Source organism: Mesoplodon bidens (genome assembly GCF_964165515.1).
Source record: "Mesoplodon bidens genome assembly, chromosome: 3".
In the NCBI taxonomy this organism is placed as follows: Eukaryota; Metazoa; Chordata; class Mammalia; order Artiodactyla; family Ziphiidae; genus Mesoplodon; species Mesoplodon bidens.
Window position 1 is genome coordinate 88,208,747 of NC_138178.1, and position 22,218 is coordinate 88,230,964.

The window sequence follows — 22,218 nt, forward strand, 5'->3', positions numbered from 1 at the left end:
AATTGAGAAATGCCCTATACCAAATAGCAAGAAATGTTCACAGGAACCTGATTTACCAGCTATAATTTTAGACTAAAATATTAAAAATTTCACACGAGAACACAAATCATGAATTTAAAAAATGCCTGTTGAACTAGCGATACGTGGACAAGGTGAGCCACTGGGATGTTGGCCTGAAGCATTTGACTGTTGCTGTAGTACAGTTCATCTGGTTTTCTGAATTATACGTTTTTCAGGGGCTCTGCCCAGCCTTCCAAGATGAGAATGGTGGTGTAACCACGACCTGACGGCAAGTATTCCAGGTAAGAATATTTTGGTATATTTTAAAAGAAGCTCTCAAGGATGTTGATTGACTTAAAAATATTTTAAAAACATGATACCTTCCAGACCTCTTCAACATCAAGAGGCAGGATATAATGATTTGTATATTTTATTTTGACTTTACATGCGGTGTTAAAAACCCAAAGTACATATTATTTACACATCCACAATACAAGTTTACAAGATATCTATACATGTTAAAGTACTCTATAAAACAGTATAGAGCCACTTCACTTTAGGGTTACTTTTTATGCCGTACCATTAAAAAAGATACAATCTGTGTTTACCTTTGCACAAATGGATAAAGCATTTAAAAATTAAATTAACAGGATACAGACTAGATTTTATGTTAGAAATTTCAACATAAATACTGATAGAACTCACATTACAAACTACAAGGCAGCACAATGTTACAAAATGTTATCCGGGTTCACATAGAGTTACTGTTCCACTTTCCGCACGCTGGGATTAATATTGGTAAGGTGAATTCAAACAGGTTTGTCAGTGATGGACTGAGCAGTGTTTATCGTTGGTTGGTTTAATTTATTATCAATCTGTAATACTTTAGTTTCAAAGCTGAAGTGTTTCAAGAACAGAAGTTTTAGCTTTCGAGCTTCCAGAGACCTCAGGGAATTGCGTTCTTTATTAAACAATATTCTCAAAGGAAAAGAATAACTGCATCCGTATTCTACATTCTGCATCAAAATGCTCTGGTCTTCTGCAACCCATCTCCCCCAAGTAATAGATATCATCACAGGAAAATGGTTGAACTTATTTGTCTGACTAAGGAGCATTCCTCTGCCTTGATACTTTCTAGATGAGGTTCAATAAACCGTGGCGTGCGGCATATTAACCGAAATCATCATCAGGGTCGCACATCATCAACTCTAAGTGGCTTCTGCAAAACTACAAATAAATGACTCTGTATGGTTTCCGCAGGTGTCACATTACCCAGGAAACCTCTTTTGACTTCACATTATCACTGTTTCATCCTTAAGAAAGTAGGAGTGGAATGTTTATCATGGCAAAGGATGTAATGCAGCTATTTGGATAGATTGTTTTACAATTAACTGTTCTAGATTGTTAGGATTTTTTAAAAGTCTTTTCAGGTGCTGGTTGAAAAACATTTACAACTGGCACTCAGTAAATGATGTGCTATACTGAAAACACTTGACATATTTGAGTACTTCTATCATTCTCATGAATAAGGCACAAAATGCACAGATTTAGGTAAACTCACACGTAATATGTACAGTATACTGTCATTACCTGCATGACTTAGGAGAAAATTCTCACATCACACAACATAGACAACATGATTGCACCACTGTTAGGTTTTCACAGACTGTTTCTGCTAAGCCAATTACAACCCTCTCACATTCCTTTCTTTTGTCTTCTGTTTTGTGTGTGTGTGGTTTTTTGTTTGTTTGTTTGTTTTACCTTGGGGTTAGGGGGAGTTAAAAGAAGAGGAATTTTACTACATGGGAGAAACCAAACACAATCAAAATAAAACCTCGTTAGTGTGTCCAAGGTTAAGTAGAGGGATTTGGGCTTGGATTCACAGTGGACAGGTGAATTTTACTACTGAATACTGGTAGATAAATCAAGGATACCTCTTATCATCTCCACCTCCTTAAGCTGGCAAGACTGTTATAGAAGTTTTAGTGAATAGCAGCACAAAATTACTTAGAACACTTACATTCTGGCATTGGGTAACACGTAAGTCAAGTTAATCATTTTGACCGTCAAAATCAGCCTCGGTTTTCTTTCTTTCTCAAAGCTGAACCCAATGGACTGCTGTGGGAAGAAGTTATTGTCTCTTGTTCAGTCATGTGCGATGTAAACAACTCCATAGCACTAAAAGATGCAATGGGCAGCTAAACAAATCCTAGTGGGGACAGAACACACACACACACACACACACGCACGCACACACATGCACACGCAACACAGTTCCTTGGTGGCATGAAAAAAAATGCCACACATAAAAAAATGCTACAGTTTGGGTCAAAGACTGAATTTTTAGCAAATTGTTTGGTAATCTACAACTTCTTTGAGACATTACCATTGTTTTTTTAACATTTGTGCAAGAGGCAAGGTGAATGCATACATATTAAAATGTTCACATTTAATGGGAAGACCACACAGAATGGCAGTCTAAGTTGAACCCATTTTCAAGTATTTGCTCACAGACAGATTCTTCTGAGCACTGTATCAGCTCTTTATACTGGTTACAGGTAGCCCCTCGGAGCCACATATCTCTTTAGTTTCAAACAAAAGAAATGGAATGACCAGCACCTTCCTTTGTTTTCAGGCAAGTACACAGAAGCCTTGCTGCAGTAGCTACGTATGGCAAGCTCTGATGTTGCCAAAGTTAGGAAGAGTTTCTTTGGCCACTTGGTTCTCGTAAAATACAAGCGAGTCTCTTGTCTTAAGGTACCCTTACAACATCATCCTCTCAACAACATGGACAGGATAAAGCCACATGGGGAAGAGCACATTTGAGGCCTAGTAAGTATATTTGTTCAGTGGTCTGACAGATGTGGTTTGGGGAACAAATGAAGGCTTTGGTGGTACGTCAGGTTTTAAGGACGGTGTCCTCTTTAGTCCCGTCCTGGGAAGGGTGCCATTACTGGTGTAGCTGCTCTGTCTGGAGAGGGAAGGCTGTAGATGAACACTCACCGGTGTTCCCTGAACATAGTCCACCTTCGCCCCTGCGGGGGTGGGCATGTAGCCTCCACGGTTCATACTAGGCTGTCTCGATAACAAAACACCATTTGGTGAACTTAAGTTTTTAGGCATAGCAGATATAGAGTGCCTCTGGGAGGAATTTTTATGATAACCCCTTTGTCTTTCCAGAGAAGTCATTGGGACGCCAGGAGTGGTGGGGACGTCCACTCGCTTGGTTGGGCTATTTCTGGGGAGAGTCGAGGGAGGAGAGTAGAGTGATGCCTCACGGTTAGGGACCTTGGGCGGGACCTCAGACATAGGTCCCACGGGATCCAGCATTAGGGTCTGGTGGGCCATTTGGATGTCTCCCATGATGGCTTTGGGGTTACTATTTGGGTCATTTAGATGCTTCAGGAGATCGTTGAGGGTATTTCTGGAATCCACAGAACGCCGGTGATCTCTTTTACTGGATGACTTTGTAAGAGGGTGGTCAATGTTTTGAAGTTTCTTTTCAGCTTTGTGAGCATTGGAGTTTGAGAAAGATGTGTTGTAGTCATGGGTAGCATTAGGAAGAACAATGGCACTGGGGATATGTCCATGACTTAGTGGGGAATGGGGTGGAGGACTAGAAGGAAAAAACTGGGGGGTTTCTTTCCTTGAAGCCCCATGGCTGTGGGCCTTGTCTGAGTGGCTCTTCATGGCCTGCAGGGTCTTCTGGTGAAGCACAGGTGTAGACTCAGGTGTCGGGAGAGCAGCCAGCTCGGGAGGTTGGCCTCGATGGTCCATGACTATGGATTTCGTATCTCCATTGGGTGGCAGCTCTTTCCGACTGGTCAGCAGGTTACTATACAATTTGGGAGAATCTATATTCTGTTGGTATTCCTTGACTGGGCTGTCAAAGAGACCATTCAGCTTGGCAAAACTTCCACTGGAGTCTGTGCACGACTGGGCAGATTCTGCATCTTTATGGATCTTTCTGTTTTTCCGAACAAACATGTCACGATAGCAGTATACTGCCACACCTGCAATGAATGCACCCAAAACAAAAGCTGCAAAGACACAGGTGATGAGGACATTCATGTGGACCATCTGGTTGGACTCTCCAGATTGGACTTCCCATCGTACACCTGCAATAGACACACAGGAAAAGAGTCTGAGTGAGGAGCTTCTTTAAAACAATATTAGCCAGCAAGTGGCTCCCACTGAACCAACACTACCTTCATGTGGTCCATATGCTTAGCTTGGAGGGTGAGGTGGACTCCAAAATTCCATATTTTTTTCTTTAATCCCAATAGGATCCCCAGAGACATTTATGATCACTACAAATACCAGGATAACTCTTATCTTCCACTGATCTGTATTTGTCTTTTCCCCTCCAATCCCTCTTAAATAGTTGTTACATAAAATTCAAAATTTTAAGAGTTTCTACCTAAAAATTAGAGCTAGAAGGTATATATTTTCTAAGTGGCCCATTTTAAACTCATGTTTTTTTCTCATGATTTTCTCTTAATTCATAAATCAGGATTAAAGGGCAGCTACTGGGATTAGGGAAATGTATGAATTGGTATAAATATATACTTTGCTAAAATAATTATGCTAATACAATTATGCTATCTTAATTAGAATGAAAGTATATAGTTTGTTCACAAACTAAAAGCATCTGCTTGGTCACTGTTAGCTACAAATATAGCCTTTCATGTTTACTTTGATTTTTTTTTTTTCATTCCATCTTGGAGTGAAGCACTCTTGAATTGCCTGCTATGAAAGAAATCCAGACAGTCTAAGGTAATATACTATGTTAAGTAATATTATCCAATTGTCTTAAGATATTTAAGAAATATTTAAATTAGACTAGAAAAAGAAGAGTGAATTAGTTTATAATTATTGGGATTTTTAATGCAACCACAGACATCTAGACATGTTAGTTTAAGAGGTATCCAAGTCTGTTACATGCTACAAGCACAGCTATCCCAGAGTAAGGTAAGTCAGAGTGATTGAAGATTCTGTTGTTCTAGGTTAGTACTAAGGCCTTTGAACATTAGTTGTTTTTAACCAATGTTGAGGGCTATGGAATTCAGTGGCATTGTGAAAAACAAAGAAAGAAATGTAGAGAGAAATGGAATTACTAAAGAAAATAAAAGAGGAAGAATGATTATAAAATTGTTTACAATGAAAACAAATAAAACCAAAATCAACAGATGTAAATCATAAATGACAATGCACTGCTATAAAAACTGATTGGAAACCTGATACCACAGTTTAGTAAGCACTAAAGAATAGATTTTTTTCCCAGAGTGATCTGTCTAACAAGGTAACTCAGCAGACAGCTCTTTGATAAATGCTTCTATTATGGGCTGAAAATGCTAGTTATGGACAAGCACTCTGTTAGGTTTCAGTGCTTGTGGCATTCAAACAACTTCGCGCCTCCCATACTTTTCAGATTGCATTGTAAATTGCAGCTAAACAAAAGTCTGGGAAAGGCTCCCCAACAAAACATCCGATATCAGGATATTTTCAATTAATGAGTTTTGTTTTCGGATATCACTGGGGTGATCCTCGGAATTCTCTGATACCCAGCAGAGTGTAGCTTTTTCAGACAGAAGCCGACACGGATTAGATTGTCTGAGTGGCTGTTTTACCAATTCCTTCTTCAACAGCTTTCCACCTCTTTCATCTGCTAAGGAATGCACACTCCACGTAACCACAGAAAACCGGTGTGAGTGTGGCCAGTGGCGGCGATGGTAACAACAGAGGCAGCTCCGTCCTGCTTCACCTCCACACGTTCCTCAGAGATATCAGGAATCAGGTTTCCACTCAGTGAGAGATGAATTCCCTGGTGAGGCCTTACCCTTTGGGATACCTGATAAAGGATCAGTAAAATCAGAAGTGTTTGGGTCATCTTGAACTACAAATTTCCGGGAGCTGGTCAGTTTAGGTCTCCAGGTATCAATCACCTTAGGTGTAATTTCTGGGATACTTGCCATTGTGGTAACAGAAGATGAAGATACCTCCATGTCTGTGGTGGCAAACAGATTTTTATTAACATGGGTAGTGACAGCGGATTGCTTCTGACTGGTCTGTTGTATTTTCAAGTAAAGTTTAAGCAAATTTTATGAGAAAGCCTGCTCTAGGATTTCATAAAAACACATCCAAGGAGATTATACCAAATCCTTTTCTTGCAAGGGAAAAATATAAGCTAAAAATGAACAATAAAGACATATTGAGCATATTTCGAACTTGAAGACACTGAAAATACTCCTCTATGAAGCCTCTGCAGTGATTAATGACACTCACGGAAAAGGTATGATGAATCCCAAAGACTCATTTCTAATTTCTCATCCTTTTGTGAGACAACATCACTTCTTTTTGTGTATATTTTTTTTAAAGCATTTTCATAGACGGTTGGAAACTGTATTGCCTTCACTGGGGAACCTACAGTGTAACGTCCTCAGAAAACACCTGATTAGGTCTGCATAAACACTTGATTTTAGACCTGACAAAGAGGCTGTCCTGCTTTACCACAGACATCTCGTCTATCTGTAGATTACTGACTGCACTGAGGGCTCACCATCCATGGTAAAGCACTGAAGCAGGGATGAACCTTGTCCATGCCTTCCAAAATGCCCGAGGAGTTTCTTCCAAAGAGTTAGCAGCAACTCATGCAAAAGAAATGGCATTCACAAGCTGAATAAGGATGTTCTGATACACAAGATCTTCCATCCTTTTCTCCCCTCTGAGGAATGAAACTGCTGGTAAGTTTTAAAACCAGCAACAGGATCGGGAGTAACTTAACCTCTTAGTGTGTCCATTACTGATTTCTGCCAAGTAGATTTTCCCTCAAAATGTAAGCATATGATCTTAGGTTAAATGCTTGGAGACCCCAATTCAGACTGGTGCAACGGTCACAGATGAAGATTCCAGAATGGATGCAGACAAGAGGGGCACAGGAAGCCCAGCGAACATCTTAATACATCAGAAACCAGCTTCATTCGATGGGAACATTTTTCACACTACTGAGACCACAGCATTCAAAGGTTTCTGGGATTACCACAAACCATTCAGAAAAGATCTCTCAAATTTATAAATACACATTTTGGGGAAATGTGTATTTGTTTACTAGGTCTTAGGAAAGGTGAGGAGAAAAGGGGTAAATAATGAAATTCTGCCATCCATTAAATACAGATGGCCAGAGGGAACATTCACAATGCACAGGGGTGAGAGAAGAAAGCTTGGGTGGACGGGCGTGCAGCTGGAATGCAGCCTATGTTAATCCATTGGATTTTTCTTAAAGGATGTGCCTTGGTCAATGATGGGCTGTTAACATGCTACACAGGGTGAAGTGCTGAATAAGAAAAAGTCTTTCGGACCATCAGGGGGGTTATGAGTCAAAGCACAAAAAATGAAGGGCTGCCAAACTGTGCAAAAGGAAGGGAGAAGGGGCTGAAAATGCTGAACTGAAGGAAAGAAAAGGTTGTTAATTCAAAAAAATGAAAAAAAACTAACCAGATGTTGGACCGCCAAATATTTTGTAATCTGGTGTAGTTGAAGTAGGCAAAATTTCTAAAAGAATTAAAGGAACAAGTAATCAGTAAAAAGTAACCAAAAGAAAGCAAAAATTTATGAATTCCAATTAACTCAAAAAGTCAAAAGAAAGGACTATAAATTAAAAGATTAACCTACTGCTGAGACTACCCTTCTCTAGATTTCCTACAAGATTGTAAATGGTGAAGGAAAAAAAAAAGTAAGATTCCTCTCTAATGTATCCCCATGACCAAACAGCTCAGCTTTTGTGAAGTTTAAGTTAAATGCTAGGTGGCATGTGTCCTGAGTCATTATAAAAGGCTGATTGTAAAATAATGTTCACGTGCAAATGTGGTCAAAAAGAAGCACCAGGAGGGAAAGGAAGATTCGGTCTTACCATGGCAGTCCCCTAGATGGGCTGTGTTGCCATATTCCGTGTCCTGTTCAAATCCTCCAGCGCTGTGGTTATGGAAAGCAAAGAAGTCTTCAGTTAACAGCCTTCATAGGAACATAAGTGACAACCAGAGCAGAACCAAGAACACAGATGGATTAGTAAGAATGAGCAGACAGAAAAAAAGTGGACATTTCAACATAGCTTGCTAAAACGAGTATTTCTATTAAACCTTTGGTAACTAGAATGTTTAAGAGAGCAGAAGAGAATTGGTTCTTTCTCCCCATCCATTTCCCGTAGGTATTTCACTGTCTACAATTTCCTTTCCCTCTCACAGCACCAGGTTTTCTTTTTTTCCTTCTCCCATACAAAACAAACAAACAAAAAACAAAAACAGAAAAAAGGAAAGAAAGAAAGAAAAGTAAAGCAAAAAAGAAAAGTAGTGTTATTGGAAGTTTTCTAAAATTTCTAGCTTTAGAGTCCCTGGAGAAGATAGAAGCACATCTGGAGAAGATCTCAGCTAATGTGACAACGTATACTTACAGCATCCCTGGGGTCACTTGACCACAGGTCCCTGGGCTTAACCAGCCACAGTACGGGTCTCGAGATGCAATACAAGACCTGTATAAAACCAAACAGAATGTAACTTGAATTTTCTCATCATCAAAGGTAATGATGCTGTAAGACCCGGGATAAGGAAAGAAACATCAGCTTACTTTTTACATGATCCATAACGCTCACAGCGACTGAGGGGGATGCGGATAACACAGCTAGAGAACGCCACGTATAAAGCATGATGATCTTTATCCAACTGGAGTGAGATGACCCTTCTGTCCTCCTCATTCTCAGCATTGCACCTATATTGTGGGAGACATTTTGAAGATATACGTTTAGTAAGTCAAAAGCTACAGGAACCATACGAGGCAAGTGAGGTTTGGTTTTTGCAATTATTGAGAGCTGGGGAGGCATTAAGGAATACTCTCAGTAGCAAACCAGGCAAGCACGTAGTTTAGGAAGTAATAATGATGTGATTCATCTTCTACTGCTCTGCATGGCTGGTTTAATTTCAGGCTGGACAAAGGGTTTTTTAAAGATTGGCTTCCCGTTCTGATGATTGCAGGGAACTGCATTTGTGAAGAGCATGTTAGACTATAGGGAAGAAAAAGGATAATGTTTTAATGCATTTAAATCTTCCTGTGCTAGATATTTCTGGATCTCTCCTTAGTCTTCTTTGCTCCATTTCTCTCATCCATTTCTTGTTTGTTTTAATGGTCCACATAATTTTTTATATCAGTGGTTAGAAGAATTATGGTGTACTGTGTGTGTGTGTGTTTGCAATCAACTGTCTGCTCCATGTAGCATCCTGAAATATATCTGCAAGGTAAGAGGGTGGTGGTAAAATATTCTCATTTTCCATAGGTGACAAACAAGGGCTGAATTATTTTTAAACTCATCACTGTCGACCCTCCAAGCCCTAGTGGACTCAGGAAAACAACAAACCCGGGTTTTATTTCAGTGAGGAAACAAAACAAAACAAAACAAAACGCTAATATGCCAAACCACTGCTAATTTAGAGGGCTGAAAGGAAATGACTAGATGAAACACACACTGGAAGTACTAAAAAGTGTTCTCGTATAATATACCTACTTTGCATGGTTGTACGCTTCAATCTCTTCCAGTAACACGCTGTCATTCAAAGAGAAAGGACTGGTCTTTGCCAAAACTTTAAGTACCATGCCAGCTTCTGAGCCAACAAAGATGACTGTGTAGTTCTGGTGGGGTCCAGCAGAATGGTCAACGGCAATGGCCGTCAGTCTGTACCTGCCAGAGGAGGGGAGCCAGGTCAGGGGGGCGGGCAACAGGAAGGGAAGCTACTGGATGGGAGAGGGCCCGTGTTTCTGCACAGTCTTACCTGATCCGAGTCTTTGTGAACCAGGGCTCGTCGGCAATGGGCGGCACAGCAGAGTCCATCAGGGGGTGGGATTTAATGAACGACAGAGTTTCATCCGGGAAATCGATGGAGGTTTTATAAGCTTCGGCAAGCCCATGCTTTGCACAACAGCCAGGCCTGAAAGGAAAATAGTGTGTTTTGTCCCCCCTCACAGTTTGTATCTAGGGATTAAGTGTCCATTGTGGAAGAAGAGGTCAAGAGAGAAAGGAGAGTGAACCAAACCAGAGGAGCGATGCTATTTCCCTGAACTCTGCGGGCTCTCCATATTCAAGCTCTCAGAATCACATTCACTGATTTTCTGTCTGTAGTACTGCACAGGGACCCTTCCTGGAGTGGGAGGTTGGCCCAGCTGCTCTCTGAGGATGGATGCTTCCCGTGACCAGAGGGTTTTGTCAAAGACAAAAATCCTCTCCTTTTTCTTTCTTACCTTGGCTTCGGTACTTTGTCTTCAGGGACTGCTGTCCAAACAGAATCTGGAGTTTTCTGTTCTTTAAACCGTCCTCTGAATACTTTTTCAATGTCATCCATGCTAAATGCACAGACTGCAGAACCAGGAATGCTGAAAAAGAGGAACAGTATCAGGAGACAATGGGCCTGTTCTCGGTTCCCACAAGTGAGATACGGAAGGCCTTTTGAAGTGCCAGGGATCTGTTCTCACCTGTTGAGCTGTGTGGTAAACACCCCAACCACAGTGGGGACGCCATTGATTTGTATTATGTCTGTGACAGACTGCAGAACATCAAAGTAGAAAAATGAATCTCCGGGGACAGAACAGTTAAGCCGAGCCTTCAGAAATGAAGTCCAGTGTTTCTCCAGGACCCGCTGGGAGCCACCCATGTCGTTTTTACATATGCGGGCCACACGGGAATATACAGCCTGCCCACGGGACAAAAGCAAAGCAACGGGGTTATGGGCACGGAGGAAGAACAGGAACAAAAAGCTGCCAGATACGGGAGGGATGAAACATGCTAAAGATACATGTGGTTCAAAAGACTCCGGCAGCCTTCTCTCTAGAGATCTGTATAGTAAGAATGTAAACTAGATTTATCTGTGAGAAAAAAGGGCCATTTTCCTGCTCTGCCAAACAAGCTCCATAAGAAGTGAGCTATCGAACGGCACGGCTGAATGGAAACCGTTCCCGTGCTTTGTTCCCCACTTAGCTTCTCATATTGTTAACAAAATGCACCATCCTTAAACCTGGCATAGAAGGGGCCGCAATATTTTAGAATCATATGGCTTGTACTGAAGTATTCAACATTGAACAGGGGCCCTTACTTTCCATCCTGCCTTTTGATGCTGAGAAAGAATAGCTATCAATAGATTTCTAAAGAGTTAAAGAAGCATCCATAGCTCAGGGGAGCCTGCAGAACATTCTCTGTAGTAACAGGAAAAAAAAAAAGAAATCTCAAGGCCCAAGGCTGCTGTTCCCACTCTGGCCATTGTGCAGGTATTCCACAGCAATTAGTCTCAGGATAAGCAACTCACCTCTCTGCACTTGGCCCTAAATGCTTTGAGTGCTGGAAATATGCAAAGACCTTACCAAAGTGGGCTCAATTCCATGCAGTATGAGTGCACAATCATATACTTGCCTTGCCTAAATTATTATGTTCTACAGCAATTTCTCGAAAGAAGAAATAGACATAGTTTCCATATTCTATGGCATGAAGAAAGTGTGGCTCTGAAAGAGAAATTGAAAACAAACTGGTTCCTAAAGGATAATTCAATTAGTATCAGACCCTGACTGCCAGGCATGACTGACAGATGTCACATTGCTACACTCAAGCCAAGGAGAACTCTGATATGCCAGCGAGTCTGTGGAGTCCCAGTATGGGTGTGTTGAAGCTTCAGGGAACCCGGAGTCTTTAATGTTAGCTAATGGACTAGAAAAAGCCTACAGGGAAATGAACTACAACAAAGGTCTTTGTTTCAACAGATTTATTCATTAACCTGTAGTTAACTAGGGAAGGAAACTGCTTACGTTGCAAATAAAAAATCTTGATTTCTAGACTCCAGAGATCAAAATAACTCTGCAGATACGAACTAACAATTCCCAGGGTTAACTTTCCAGGGTAGGTAGATGGAAGTGGGCAAGGATTATTACATGCATTTAGAGTTAGGCAAATGGCACACAGAATTGAGATCTTTTTTTTGAGGTCACCTAGGATAAAAATCTACTTTCCTGACATGGCTACTGGTCTCCTCATTCCCCATTAATGCTCCCGTTCACAACCAAGGCAGCTTGTACTTGGGTCTAAATAAACAATATAAAGTCATGCACTGAAGTTCCTGATGCCCAGGTCTCCTGTTCCCACTCAGCCGTGTTACTTCCCATGGTGATCTCACAAAGCTGTTCTTCAAAGATACCTTTGATCCACTTGGAATCATATTTTATAGTACGAAGGGCAGATCCATCGCCCATGCTTCGATAAATAACAGCATCACTGGCCAAGAAGTCAGCCACTGTGGCAGAATACAGCTTCCCATCTGAAACCAAAGTTATAAATTAGATAAAATAGCCATAATTATCCTAAGTGTGTTATCTTATATAGTGTATTATATCCTTTGGAGTGATTTCACCTACATTATTGCTACATATACAAATAAATCTAAGCCCAATGCTCATAATCAACCTGTGACAGGTTGACCCATGGTATTATCTAAGTTTACAGATGAGGGATTGAAGCATCAAAAAGTTAAGCAACTTATTCAGGGTCACTGGCCTAGTTAATTAACAACAGAGCCAAGTGTCAGAATACTTACAATATGCTCACTTTTTTTTTTGGTACGCGGGCCCCTCACTGTTGTGGCCTCTCCTGTTGCAGAGCACAGGCTCTGGACACGCAGGCTCAGCGGCCATGGCTCACGGACCCAGCTGCTCCGCGGCATGTGGGATCTTCCTGGACCAGGGCACGAACCTGTGTCCGCTGCATCGGCAGGCGGACTCTCAACCACTGCGCCACCAGGGAAGCCCAATATGCTCACTTTTAATTCCTCAGTTTTGAAAACTTGTTCATAGCTTTTAGTCTTTGAAACACCTGTGTTAAGGTAGCTATCCTAGTTATGAGCTTTTTTCTTCCTTTAAATTCCTTTTGCACCTTCAATGTTATTAGTCATTTATATTCATTACACTAAAGAATCTTACCAGCAAAAAGGGCAACATTGGTTTGTCTGGCATCAAATGGGCACCTTGCCAAACCACTGATTTCTTCCCCATCATACTCCAAGGTATTCAACTACAAAAGAAAAATAAATAGCTAGTGTCATATCTGTTCAATGTACATGTTTGAAGGCAATACTGCTTTATTTGCACTGAAATTCTATGGGAAGAATTCTGTCTTTATTCCTCCATAGCATTAGAGATACAACAAATTACTGGGTCTATAGGAGAAAGGATTTGACGCTAATGACATTCCAGTAAAGGAAGAAAAGTTGATTTAAAAAAAGCACATTGTATAAAATATACTTACCCTATAGTATCTACACATGGGATTAAAAGCATTGGTGCCACAAACAAAAACCATCTCATCGTTTCTCGGAACAAATACTTTAATAAAGTTGTGGCATTCATCCTAAAGAAAGTAACAATTACATTAACATTAGACATTCCATATGCTTACACTGTGGGCTCAAGCCCCCGCAGAGACTCAATCTAGTAGGCACTTGTTTGTTTCACTTACTTTATGCTTGCCTTTCATAGCACAGTTTTCTCGATCCTGTTGTCTTGACCGCCATGTCAGTTTCTGTATCAATCAAGCAAACCAAAGTTCAATCTTTTAAATATTGAGGGGAGAGGGACATTACCCAAGTTCTGAGGGAGTGCAAATAAATTTGCCAACTACGCTTGCTCACCTTGTTTGGTATTACTTCTGTTTTGGGGATTTCATTTAAGTTTACTGTATAAACTTGATCCCTGTTGGAAACAAGGCAGTAAGTCATATCATGTGAATACATAAAAATGTTAAGCTGATTCTTATTTTATTTTTACAGATCTGCTTTTATTGTGTTTTGGAGATCATTTGGATTTCCTCTGTCTCCAGCAAAGTCAACAAAGAGTGCTTTTTCATTAGTGAGTTGCTTTTATATATCACTGTGGTTAGGGAGCAAAGAAAGCTCTTCAGGCATGGGTCAAACTGCTACTTGGTATTAGCACAGACATACTTCTAATATTTGCTTGAATAATTCCAAGTTAAAAAGGAATAAAGAATGATTTTTTTCTCCTGCTGCTTTAGGAATAAAGAATGGTGTAGGATTTCTTGATGGCAGTAATAAAATAAGACTGCTAAAGGTTTTTGCTATATTTTGTTCCTGGTACACAACACTGACTCTTCCAGGTGACTATTTTTGGCTACGTGCAATTTTTGATCACAATACATATTAGTTTTTCAGGAACTAGACACATTTATGCAAGCACCACAAGAGAAAAGAATTTTAATCTAATAAACCAACGAGAGGAAAATTACCTGCCAGCAATATAAAGTGTGTCTCGAATTTTCAACATCAGCTGAAAGTCCAGCCTATGCTGTGATTCATTGCCTGAAGGGCGTCCTCTGAAAACCGGATATTGCCTTGAATCTGCAAGTAAAAGTGGGCTAAACCATCAGTCAGGATTACGGAGCTGAAGAATCAATACACAGCATTGATTAGCTGTATATACTAGTTGTAAAAGGGTTTTAACTAAATTCCTCTCTTAAGGTCTTGAATATGAATGAATAAAGGACCGTGAATGTCAGCAAATGGTCTTTTTCTTTTAACTGAAAACATATAACCTATATATGGGTTGCTTTAGAAAAGCACCTAACTAAACTGTCCCATTTTCTCCAGACACTAGGAAATGATTATGGATAAATTAGTATGTAAAACATTAGAAAGACATAAAACTCTCTCTCTCTTTCTAAAAATGAATATGCTCAGAAAATCAAAACCTAAAAAGCTTCCTTCTTAGAAAAGGAGAATGTTCTTTAGATTACTTACAGTGGTAGTCAACAGTATTAAGGGGTTCATCGTCTTCAGGAAAGCTGACTGCTCTCAACTGGGAAATCATCAGAAGCAGCATGTAGGCACAAAGCAGGAAGAACCTCATGGTGGGCCAAGATGAAATCAGAGCAGCCCCTCCTCAGAAATCCCACTTAGCTACGGGAAAACAGAAATAGTTTGGAAAGATCTCTATGCTGTGATGAAACTGTTTTGTCATTTGCAATCAGCTAATTTTCACCACCAGCTCTCCAATGCACCCCCCTCCCTTAAGAAAGATGGCAGTGGTGGAGGAGGTATCTCTGAAAACACAGGCCAAAGATGGAATCATGCCAAGTCTGATTAAAGCATCTGGTGAGCATATTGAAATTTTAGGCCAATTTGCAAGAGTTTTTGAGGTAACTACATATGTTATCACAGCAAAATCACCAGAACCACAAACAGAAATGCTGGTTGCTGATAAGAAGATGGGGAAAGTTGGGATTCGAATTTTAATTAAACTCCAGTCTGCTTCCCTTCCCCCATCCCTGAAATAAATCCAGTACAGCTCGTCTCTGCCCCCTCCCCCCTAAAATGCCCAAGCTGCCTCGAGAGTATCCAAGGAGCTATCAGTCCTGTTGTCCCTCACAGCCCCTTGAGGCTTGCCAAATTCCCAGCATTATTTAAGCCCTACCCCTAAATTCTTAAGTAGAACAGTTCCCTAAGCTTAGAAAGAGCAACATGAAAGTAATGACATGAATGACCTTGAATCAGGGTGAAAGAGAATTAAATGAAATGAAATGATTTCGTGATCAATCAATCAAGCAGAGAGGGGCCGGGATGAAGCAGCACAGCTGACACCAGATGACTGGGGAAGCCTATATTTTTACATAAAACCATTTGGACACAAACCAATACCCTAAATATGCCTGTCCTCTTAGCTTTATTAAGCTTTAGAGCCATACAGGGCCTTAGGGACCATCTAGTTCAACCCCCTCATTTTTCAGATAAGAAAACTAAGACCTGGAAAAATTAAGGGACTCGCTGAATTTCATGGAGCTATTTAGGGAAGGATCAGAGTCCAGACTCACATCACCTGAGTCCCCATCCAGGCCTTTTTCATCAAATTAGATAATGAGATTAAATGGCTGGGTTTTTTTTTTCTTAGAAAATATAGCACTCCAAAAAAATCTTTGGGGGTGGTTAATGAATACATTCATTATCTTTACTGAAGGGATGTTTCATAGGTGTAGGCATATGTTAAATTTTAACAAGTTGTACAATTACATATGTGCAGTATATTGTATGTCAGTATCTCAACAAAGCTTATAGTGTTAATTGTACAATATTAGCTGCAAAAATCTTTAAATGTTATTAATTTATTAGAAAAATAAATTAAGGCCCTACTGGGCCAATGGGTATTTTTGTGAAACTGTAAAACTTCTGCTTCGCAACAATATCATTCCTTCTTCAACAGAAACTGTCACTTATAGCTACTATACTGAACAATAAAACATTTAGCTTCAGCCTCAGTCTCATATATCTAAGAACTTTAGGTGTGATCATGAGAATCACTTCAAATTCTGGGGGAGTACGACCACTCAACTAAGTACTGCCCATGACTCTTTCATCTTCTTAATGTCAAAAACACAGATGCACACACATGCATTCTTTACAACACTCTCAGTATTTGTCTTTCTAACTAGAGTAGAAGCCAAGTATGTATATGTGGAATTTAGAACGCTAGTTTTTCAAAAAGAGAGAAAAATATTGCAATACGATTTTTCTCAATGGACAACTAATCCAGCAGTAAGTTAACACACTTAAAATACTATATCGTTTATATGTGGAATCTAAAAAAAATGGTACAGGGCTTCCCTGGTGGTGCAGTGGTTAAGAGTCTGCCTGCCAATGCAGGGGACACAGGTTCGTGCCCCGGTCTGGGAAGATCCCACATGCCGCTGAGCGGCTAGGCCCATGAGCCATGGCCGCTGAGCCTGCGCGTCCGGAGCCTGTGCTCCGCAACGGAAGAGACCACAACAGTGAGAGGCCCGCGTACCACAAAAAATAATAAATAAATAAATAAATGGTACAAATGAACCTATTTACAAAACAGAAATAGAGTCACAGATATAGAAAACAAACTTATGGTTACCAAGCAGGAAGGGGGACTAAATTGGGAGATTGGGATTGACATATACACACTACTATATATAAAATAGATAACTAATAAGAACCTACTGTATAGGACAGGGAACTCTACTCAGTACTCTAATGACTTATATGGGAATAGAATCTAAAAAAGAGTGGCTATATGTTTAGGTATATGTATAACTGACTCACCTTGCTGTACAGCAGAAACTAACACAACATTGTAAATCAACTATACTCCAATAAAAATTAATTAAAAAATAAAAATAAAAATGCCCTGCAAAAAAGCCTGGAGGACTGGGCCCTGCAGCAGCATCATTCTATACTCTAGTTGAAAGAGTGTGGACTTTGGTGGCAATGGGACTGGGGCTTGAATGGAACTCCACCACTTACCAGCTAATCGACCTGGGAAAGGTTCTTCAATCTCTCTTAGCATTAATTTCTAAAAGAACTACAAGCTTGGCACCTACAGCTTCTGAGCAAAGTTAATCTTCCTTACCCACTTCCCACAGGACACCATGTTATTGTTAAGGTCAACTTGGTCATATAACCAAGTTGACCTTAACAATATGAGCAAAGTCTGGGAAAAAGATATCCTAAAATATTAAAGCTATTTGGCCAGTTTTTTCCCCCACAAGTGGATAATTAGTTTAAAATACGAAACGACTGTTTTTAGAATAAATTTTACAACTTGAGCCTATTTACCAAACCTAGAAAAAAAGTAAAAAGCAATCACCAACAATCCTACCATCTCAACCAAACAACCGTAATGATTTCATTCTAATCTTCTTGCCACACACACATATTTTCAATCATGATAAAATGACCTCTTTCAATCTACCATTTTTCCTGAAGCAGCATCTTCCTGTCTTGCTTTTCCACAGTGTTTTCCCATTTATAAAGACCCTAAAGGAGATGTGGTATATATACATATACCACATATATATACATATACCACATATATATGTATACAATGGAATATTACTCAGCCATAAAAAAGAATGAAGTAACGCCATTTGCAGCAACATGGATGGACCTAGATATTATCATTAAGTCAGACAGAGAAAAACAAATATCATATGATATTGCTTATATGTGAAAGCTATAAAAAAAGATACAAATGAACTTATTTACAAAACAGAAATAGACCCACAGACATAGAAAACAAATTTATGGTTACCAAAGGGGAAAGGGTGGGGGATAAATTAGAAGTTTGGGATTAACATATACACACTACTATATATAAATAAACAACAAGGACCTACTATATAGCAGAGGGAAGTATACTCAATATTTTGTAATAATCTATAAAGGGAAAGAATCTGAAAAGGAATATATATATATGTATAAGTGAATAACTTTGCTGTTCACCCGAAACTAACACAATATTTGTAAATCAACTATACTTCAATAATAATAATAAAAAAAGACCCTAGACATTGAAGCAGTGTAAAAATATGAAATGTTGCCCTAGGAATTAAATTCTGCTATTACATCAATCCCAAACTGGATGTTTCTGCTGGGTATCAGAGGAAAAAACCAGAAACACCAGTGAATCCTAAAGAAACACAGAAATATCGGCATGAACCCAAGAAGGTAGTTCTGTGAATCTTTCTCCACTAGGACAGGTAACTGAATGGTTCACATTATGGGGGCACAGCTTCCATGCCCCAGACAGCAAGGCAGGGAGGGGCTCTCACCAGGAAGAGTGTCTTTCACAGCTGTGATTCCAGCATTGCGACTGAGGGTGGAATCACTGCTGACTCACTGGCAAGCACCAAGTGCTGGCTGAGCCATCATTTCCTGTAACTCATTCATCTGACACTGCAGAAAGCAATTTCTCCCTATACCCCACCCCTCATCAATCTCATCCTCCAAAAATAAAACCCCACCACTAATTACTTCCTGTCCCTGCATAAAGCTTTATTGAAAAAATTACTTTCAGGTTTGCTACAGAACTTATAAATGGAAGCATTTAATGTAAAAACATATATCAAAACAAAGCTGAGTAGGGGAGGTAAGAATCTGGAAATACCCAAGAAAAATGTACCAGGAAGCAGATTTATTTGCATGTAAACCCCTCAGACTACTTTGTTCTCACTTTATTTAAGGAAATATCCCAGGATTCCAGGGCTCGGTGAAACCATCAAACCAGTTATGTGGAATGAAGGCAAGACATGAGGCAGGACAAAATGTTGGAAAAGAACCTAGACCTTGAGGTTACAAAGATCTGAGTACAAACTTGCTTGTGCCATTTACTTCCTGGCTCTGGAACCTTGTTTAAGGTGAATTAACCCTTTAAACCTCAGTTTCCTCATGTGTAAAATAGGAATAATTACCTTTACTACCTCATAGGTTCTTCTGGGGATTAAATGAGATAATCTATACAAACCGTCTAACACAGAACCTGGCCTATAATAAATCTCTAGTAAATCTTATTGAATATTATCATGACTATTATTGTTAGATCTTATTGTGCAAAAGGGCCAAAAAAAAGATATGTTTACTCTTTCATTTTATACAGCTATTTATTTACAACAGTTTATGTACATCATCATAACAATAATAGAGGTATTCTTAGAGGATAAGGTACAGCTTCATAGACATAGATGCCTCCAAGAAGGAGGAGGGAACCACCTTCCTTACGTGTAAGCTTATAGTAAAGAACATACCTATATGAGGTTATTCCTTTCAGTGAGAGAGCAGGGAATCTGAGTATATTTTGGATTTTTTTTTTTGTATGGCCTTCCCCCTTACATTCTTGATTTTAATCCTAAATATAATGAGGATAGCTCTTAAAAGGAGTTCAGAGCTGCCAAGATAGCCAGGGCTTGAGTGACAGAGACTACAATTTTTTACACAAAATGCTCAACATTCAAGCGGCAATTACTAGACATTCCAAGAACTACGATTAAGAGAGAAAAAAGACAATAGAAAATAGGACCACAGGTAACCCAGGTATTAGAATTCTCAGATATAGTTTTAAAAAGTAACTATGTTTATTTTGTCCAAGAAAAAAAGATGACAAGATGGAGAATTTTACCAGATACCTAGAATCTATTAAACAAGAATTAAATATAAATTCTACATCTAAAAAGCACAGAACTAAAGCTTCTTAATAGATGTGTTTAGCAACATATTTCTTACAGCTGAAGAAAAGATTAGTGAACTGAAAGATAGGTTAATAGAAAATACCACACAGAAACATGGACAGCAAAAAGGTTGGAAAAAACTGACCAGAGAGTAAGAGACACACAGGATCTTGTGACAAGCTGTCACATATGGGAGTCCCTGAGAGTGAGGAGAGAGAGAAAAATGGACAGAAGCAATAACTGACAAGATAATGGCTGTAAAACTGATGAAGGACAATAAGGCACCCATTAAAGGAGCTCTAAGAACTTCTAAATACAAAGAGAAAACACACTTAAATATATCATAGTCAAGATGCTAAAAATAAAAATTGTTTAAATGTTAAAAGCTAAGATAGTTTACCTTCAAAGAAGCAGGAATACTGACGGATGACTTATCGATAGAAATGATGGAATTCAGTAGACCACAGAATGACATTTTTAAAGTGCTGAAAGAAATTACATTTCAAGCCTAGAATTCTATAACCAGTGAAAATATTCTTCAAAAATGAAGCAAGATAAGATGTTTAAGATAAGCAAAAACTGAGAGATTTATTGTTAGCAGGCCCAAACTAAAAGAAACACTGAAAGGAAGTTCTTTAAGCAAGAGAATTTATATGGTTGGTTAATACAAGTTCTTTTTATGGTTACAGAATAGTGGCCAAATTTGAAATTAATGAATCCCAGATAGAGAAATTGATCTATAGTCTGTCTCTCTTAAAGCTATATTAGTTCAAAGGAAATGAGAATTCAGAAATGCAGTAGGCCTACTTAATTTTCTCCCCAGTCCAAAGAACCCAGAAAGAACCATGTTGATTTTATTTATTTTTTTTTGCAGGGGGTGGTTTGCGGGCCTCTCACTGTTGTGGCCTCTCCCGTTGCGGAGCACAGGCTCCGGACATGCAGGCTCAGCAGCCATGGCTCACGGGCCCAGCCGCTCTGCGGCATGTGGGATCCTCCCAGACCGGGGCACGAACCCGTGTCCCCTGCATCAGCAGGCGGACTCTCAACCACTGCGCCACCAGGCAAGCCCCATGCTGATTTTAAATCCCTGGCTCTCTTCTGGAAATGCTACTTCTCAAAGAGGAGCTGTTTAGACTCTCATACTCCCCCCTACACCTCAGCATCTGACAGTGGTGTTGCTTCTGCCCAGTTTCCCAGTATTTCTTCTAGACTTTGGGCCTCCATCCTTTTACAATAAAATCCTGTGCTTACTTGAGGTTCTGCCCCTCCTCCTTTCTTTTAGCTGATAAATTCCCAGTCACTTTCTCTAAGAAAAACATTTCAAAGACTTTAGCAGTCCTGGTCCATGGTTCCACTCTTGGAGTTATCAGCTATAGCTTCTTCACCTCAAAAATCATGAAGTCAAGCACTGCATGCTTTGATCCCAAACTTCTGTCCCTCCAGCTGGTTTGACTGCTTTCACCAGACTACTCTTCCTTCTCATCAGGGCCTTCAGTCTGCTAACTGCTCTCCTTTCTTCTCCTAACTTCTAATCCATTATTCATCCCCAGTCTTGTCATACCACTTTATCCATCTTATATGGAATATTCGGTAGTCAACCACTTCAATAATACTTTTGCCTGTACTCTAGACTCCCTCATCCCTTGTTACTGTGTCAGACTTTCTTGCAAAGTTTCTACCTAGGATGAACACAGCCTTCTGCACCTTCCCCAGAGCAGCTGAGCTGCTGTAGGGAAGACAACCACGGTCTGCGGCAATTTGGTACGTACCAATGTCACAGAATTCTTGACCACCAACTACAACTCACACTATAAAACTGTGGGGATCCCATGTTTCTCTACTAGATTTGCCCACACCCCAAATCAGTAAGTTTAAACTTTCCCCATTCACCTCAAGGCCCTCATCTCTTCTCCCTCCTCATAGCTACTTCACATAGAAAATAAAGCCGTAAGTTAGGAGCTTCCTCAATCCTTCCCCCTTCCCATTACCAAGGACATCAACCTATATGCTTCGTCATGAAGTTTTTCCTCCCTCTCTCCTGTTTTAAGAGGATTTCACTCCCCAACTCCCCTCCATGGGCTTTAAACCCAACCCCTTCTGTTTTTCCTGGAACAGAAAAAAGCATGGATTATATTCTTCTCTTCCGGCATGTTCTATAAAATTTTATTGCT

At 39.8% G+C, this 22,218-nt stretch overlaps 1 protein-coding gene across 10 annotated transcripts in view; it reads right to left on the reverse strand.

The window, feature by feature from the left end:
* Positions 1 to 414: 414 nt before the first annotated feature.
* The window catches only part of SEMA6D (semaphorin 6D), a 56,521-nt gene continuing 34,717 nt past the window's right edge, over positions 415 to 22,218 (reverse strand). For 2 of the 10 annotated variants that reach the window (XM_081228198.1, XM_081228196.1), the window contains exons 2-19: positions 14,826 to 14,984; positions 14,315 to 14,426; positions 13,704 to 13,764; positions 13,532 to 13,594; positions 13,322 to 13,423; positions 12,997 to 13,087; positions 12,219 to 12,338; positions 11,444 to 11,532; positions 10,513 to 10,730; positions 10,282 to 10,413; positions 9,816 to 9,971; positions 9,551 to 9,724; positions 8,620 to 8,760; positions 8,447 to 8,524; positions 7,910 to 8,010; positions 7,495 to 7,551; positions 5,840 to 6,007; positions 415 to 4,118 (exon numbers count right to left, since the gene is read on the reverse strand). In XM_081228198.1, the coding sequence (XP_081084324.1) occupies positions 2,830 to 4,118; positions 5,840 to 6,007; positions 7,495 to 7,551; positions 7,910 to 8,010; positions 8,447 to 8,524; positions 8,620 to 8,760; positions 9,551 to 9,724; positions 9,816 to 9,971; positions 10,282 to 10,413; positions 10,513 to 10,730; positions 11,444 to 11,532; positions 12,219 to 12,338; positions 12,997 to 13,087; positions 13,322 to 13,423; positions 13,532 to 13,594; positions 13,704 to 13,764; positions 14,315 to 14,426; positions 14,826 to 14,934 (3,261 nt within the window). In that variant the 5' untranslated portion in view covers positions 14,935 to 14,984 and the 3' untranslated portion in view covers positions 415 to 2,829. The remainder of the gene's footprint in view (positions 4,119 to 5,839; positions 6,008 to 7,494; positions 7,552 to 7,909; positions 8,011 to 8,446; positions 8,525 to 8,619; positions 8,761 to 9,550; positions 9,725 to 9,815; positions 9,972 to 10,281; positions 10,414 to 10,512; positions 10,731 to 11,443; positions 11,533 to 12,218; positions 12,339 to 12,996; positions 13,088 to 13,321; positions 13,424 to 13,531; positions 13,595 to 13,703; positions 13,765 to 14,314; positions 14,427 to 14,825; positions 14,985 to 22,218) is intronic. The other 8 variants (XM_081228201.1, XM_081228200.1, XM_081228199.1 and 5 more) reach the window with 8 other exon arrangements.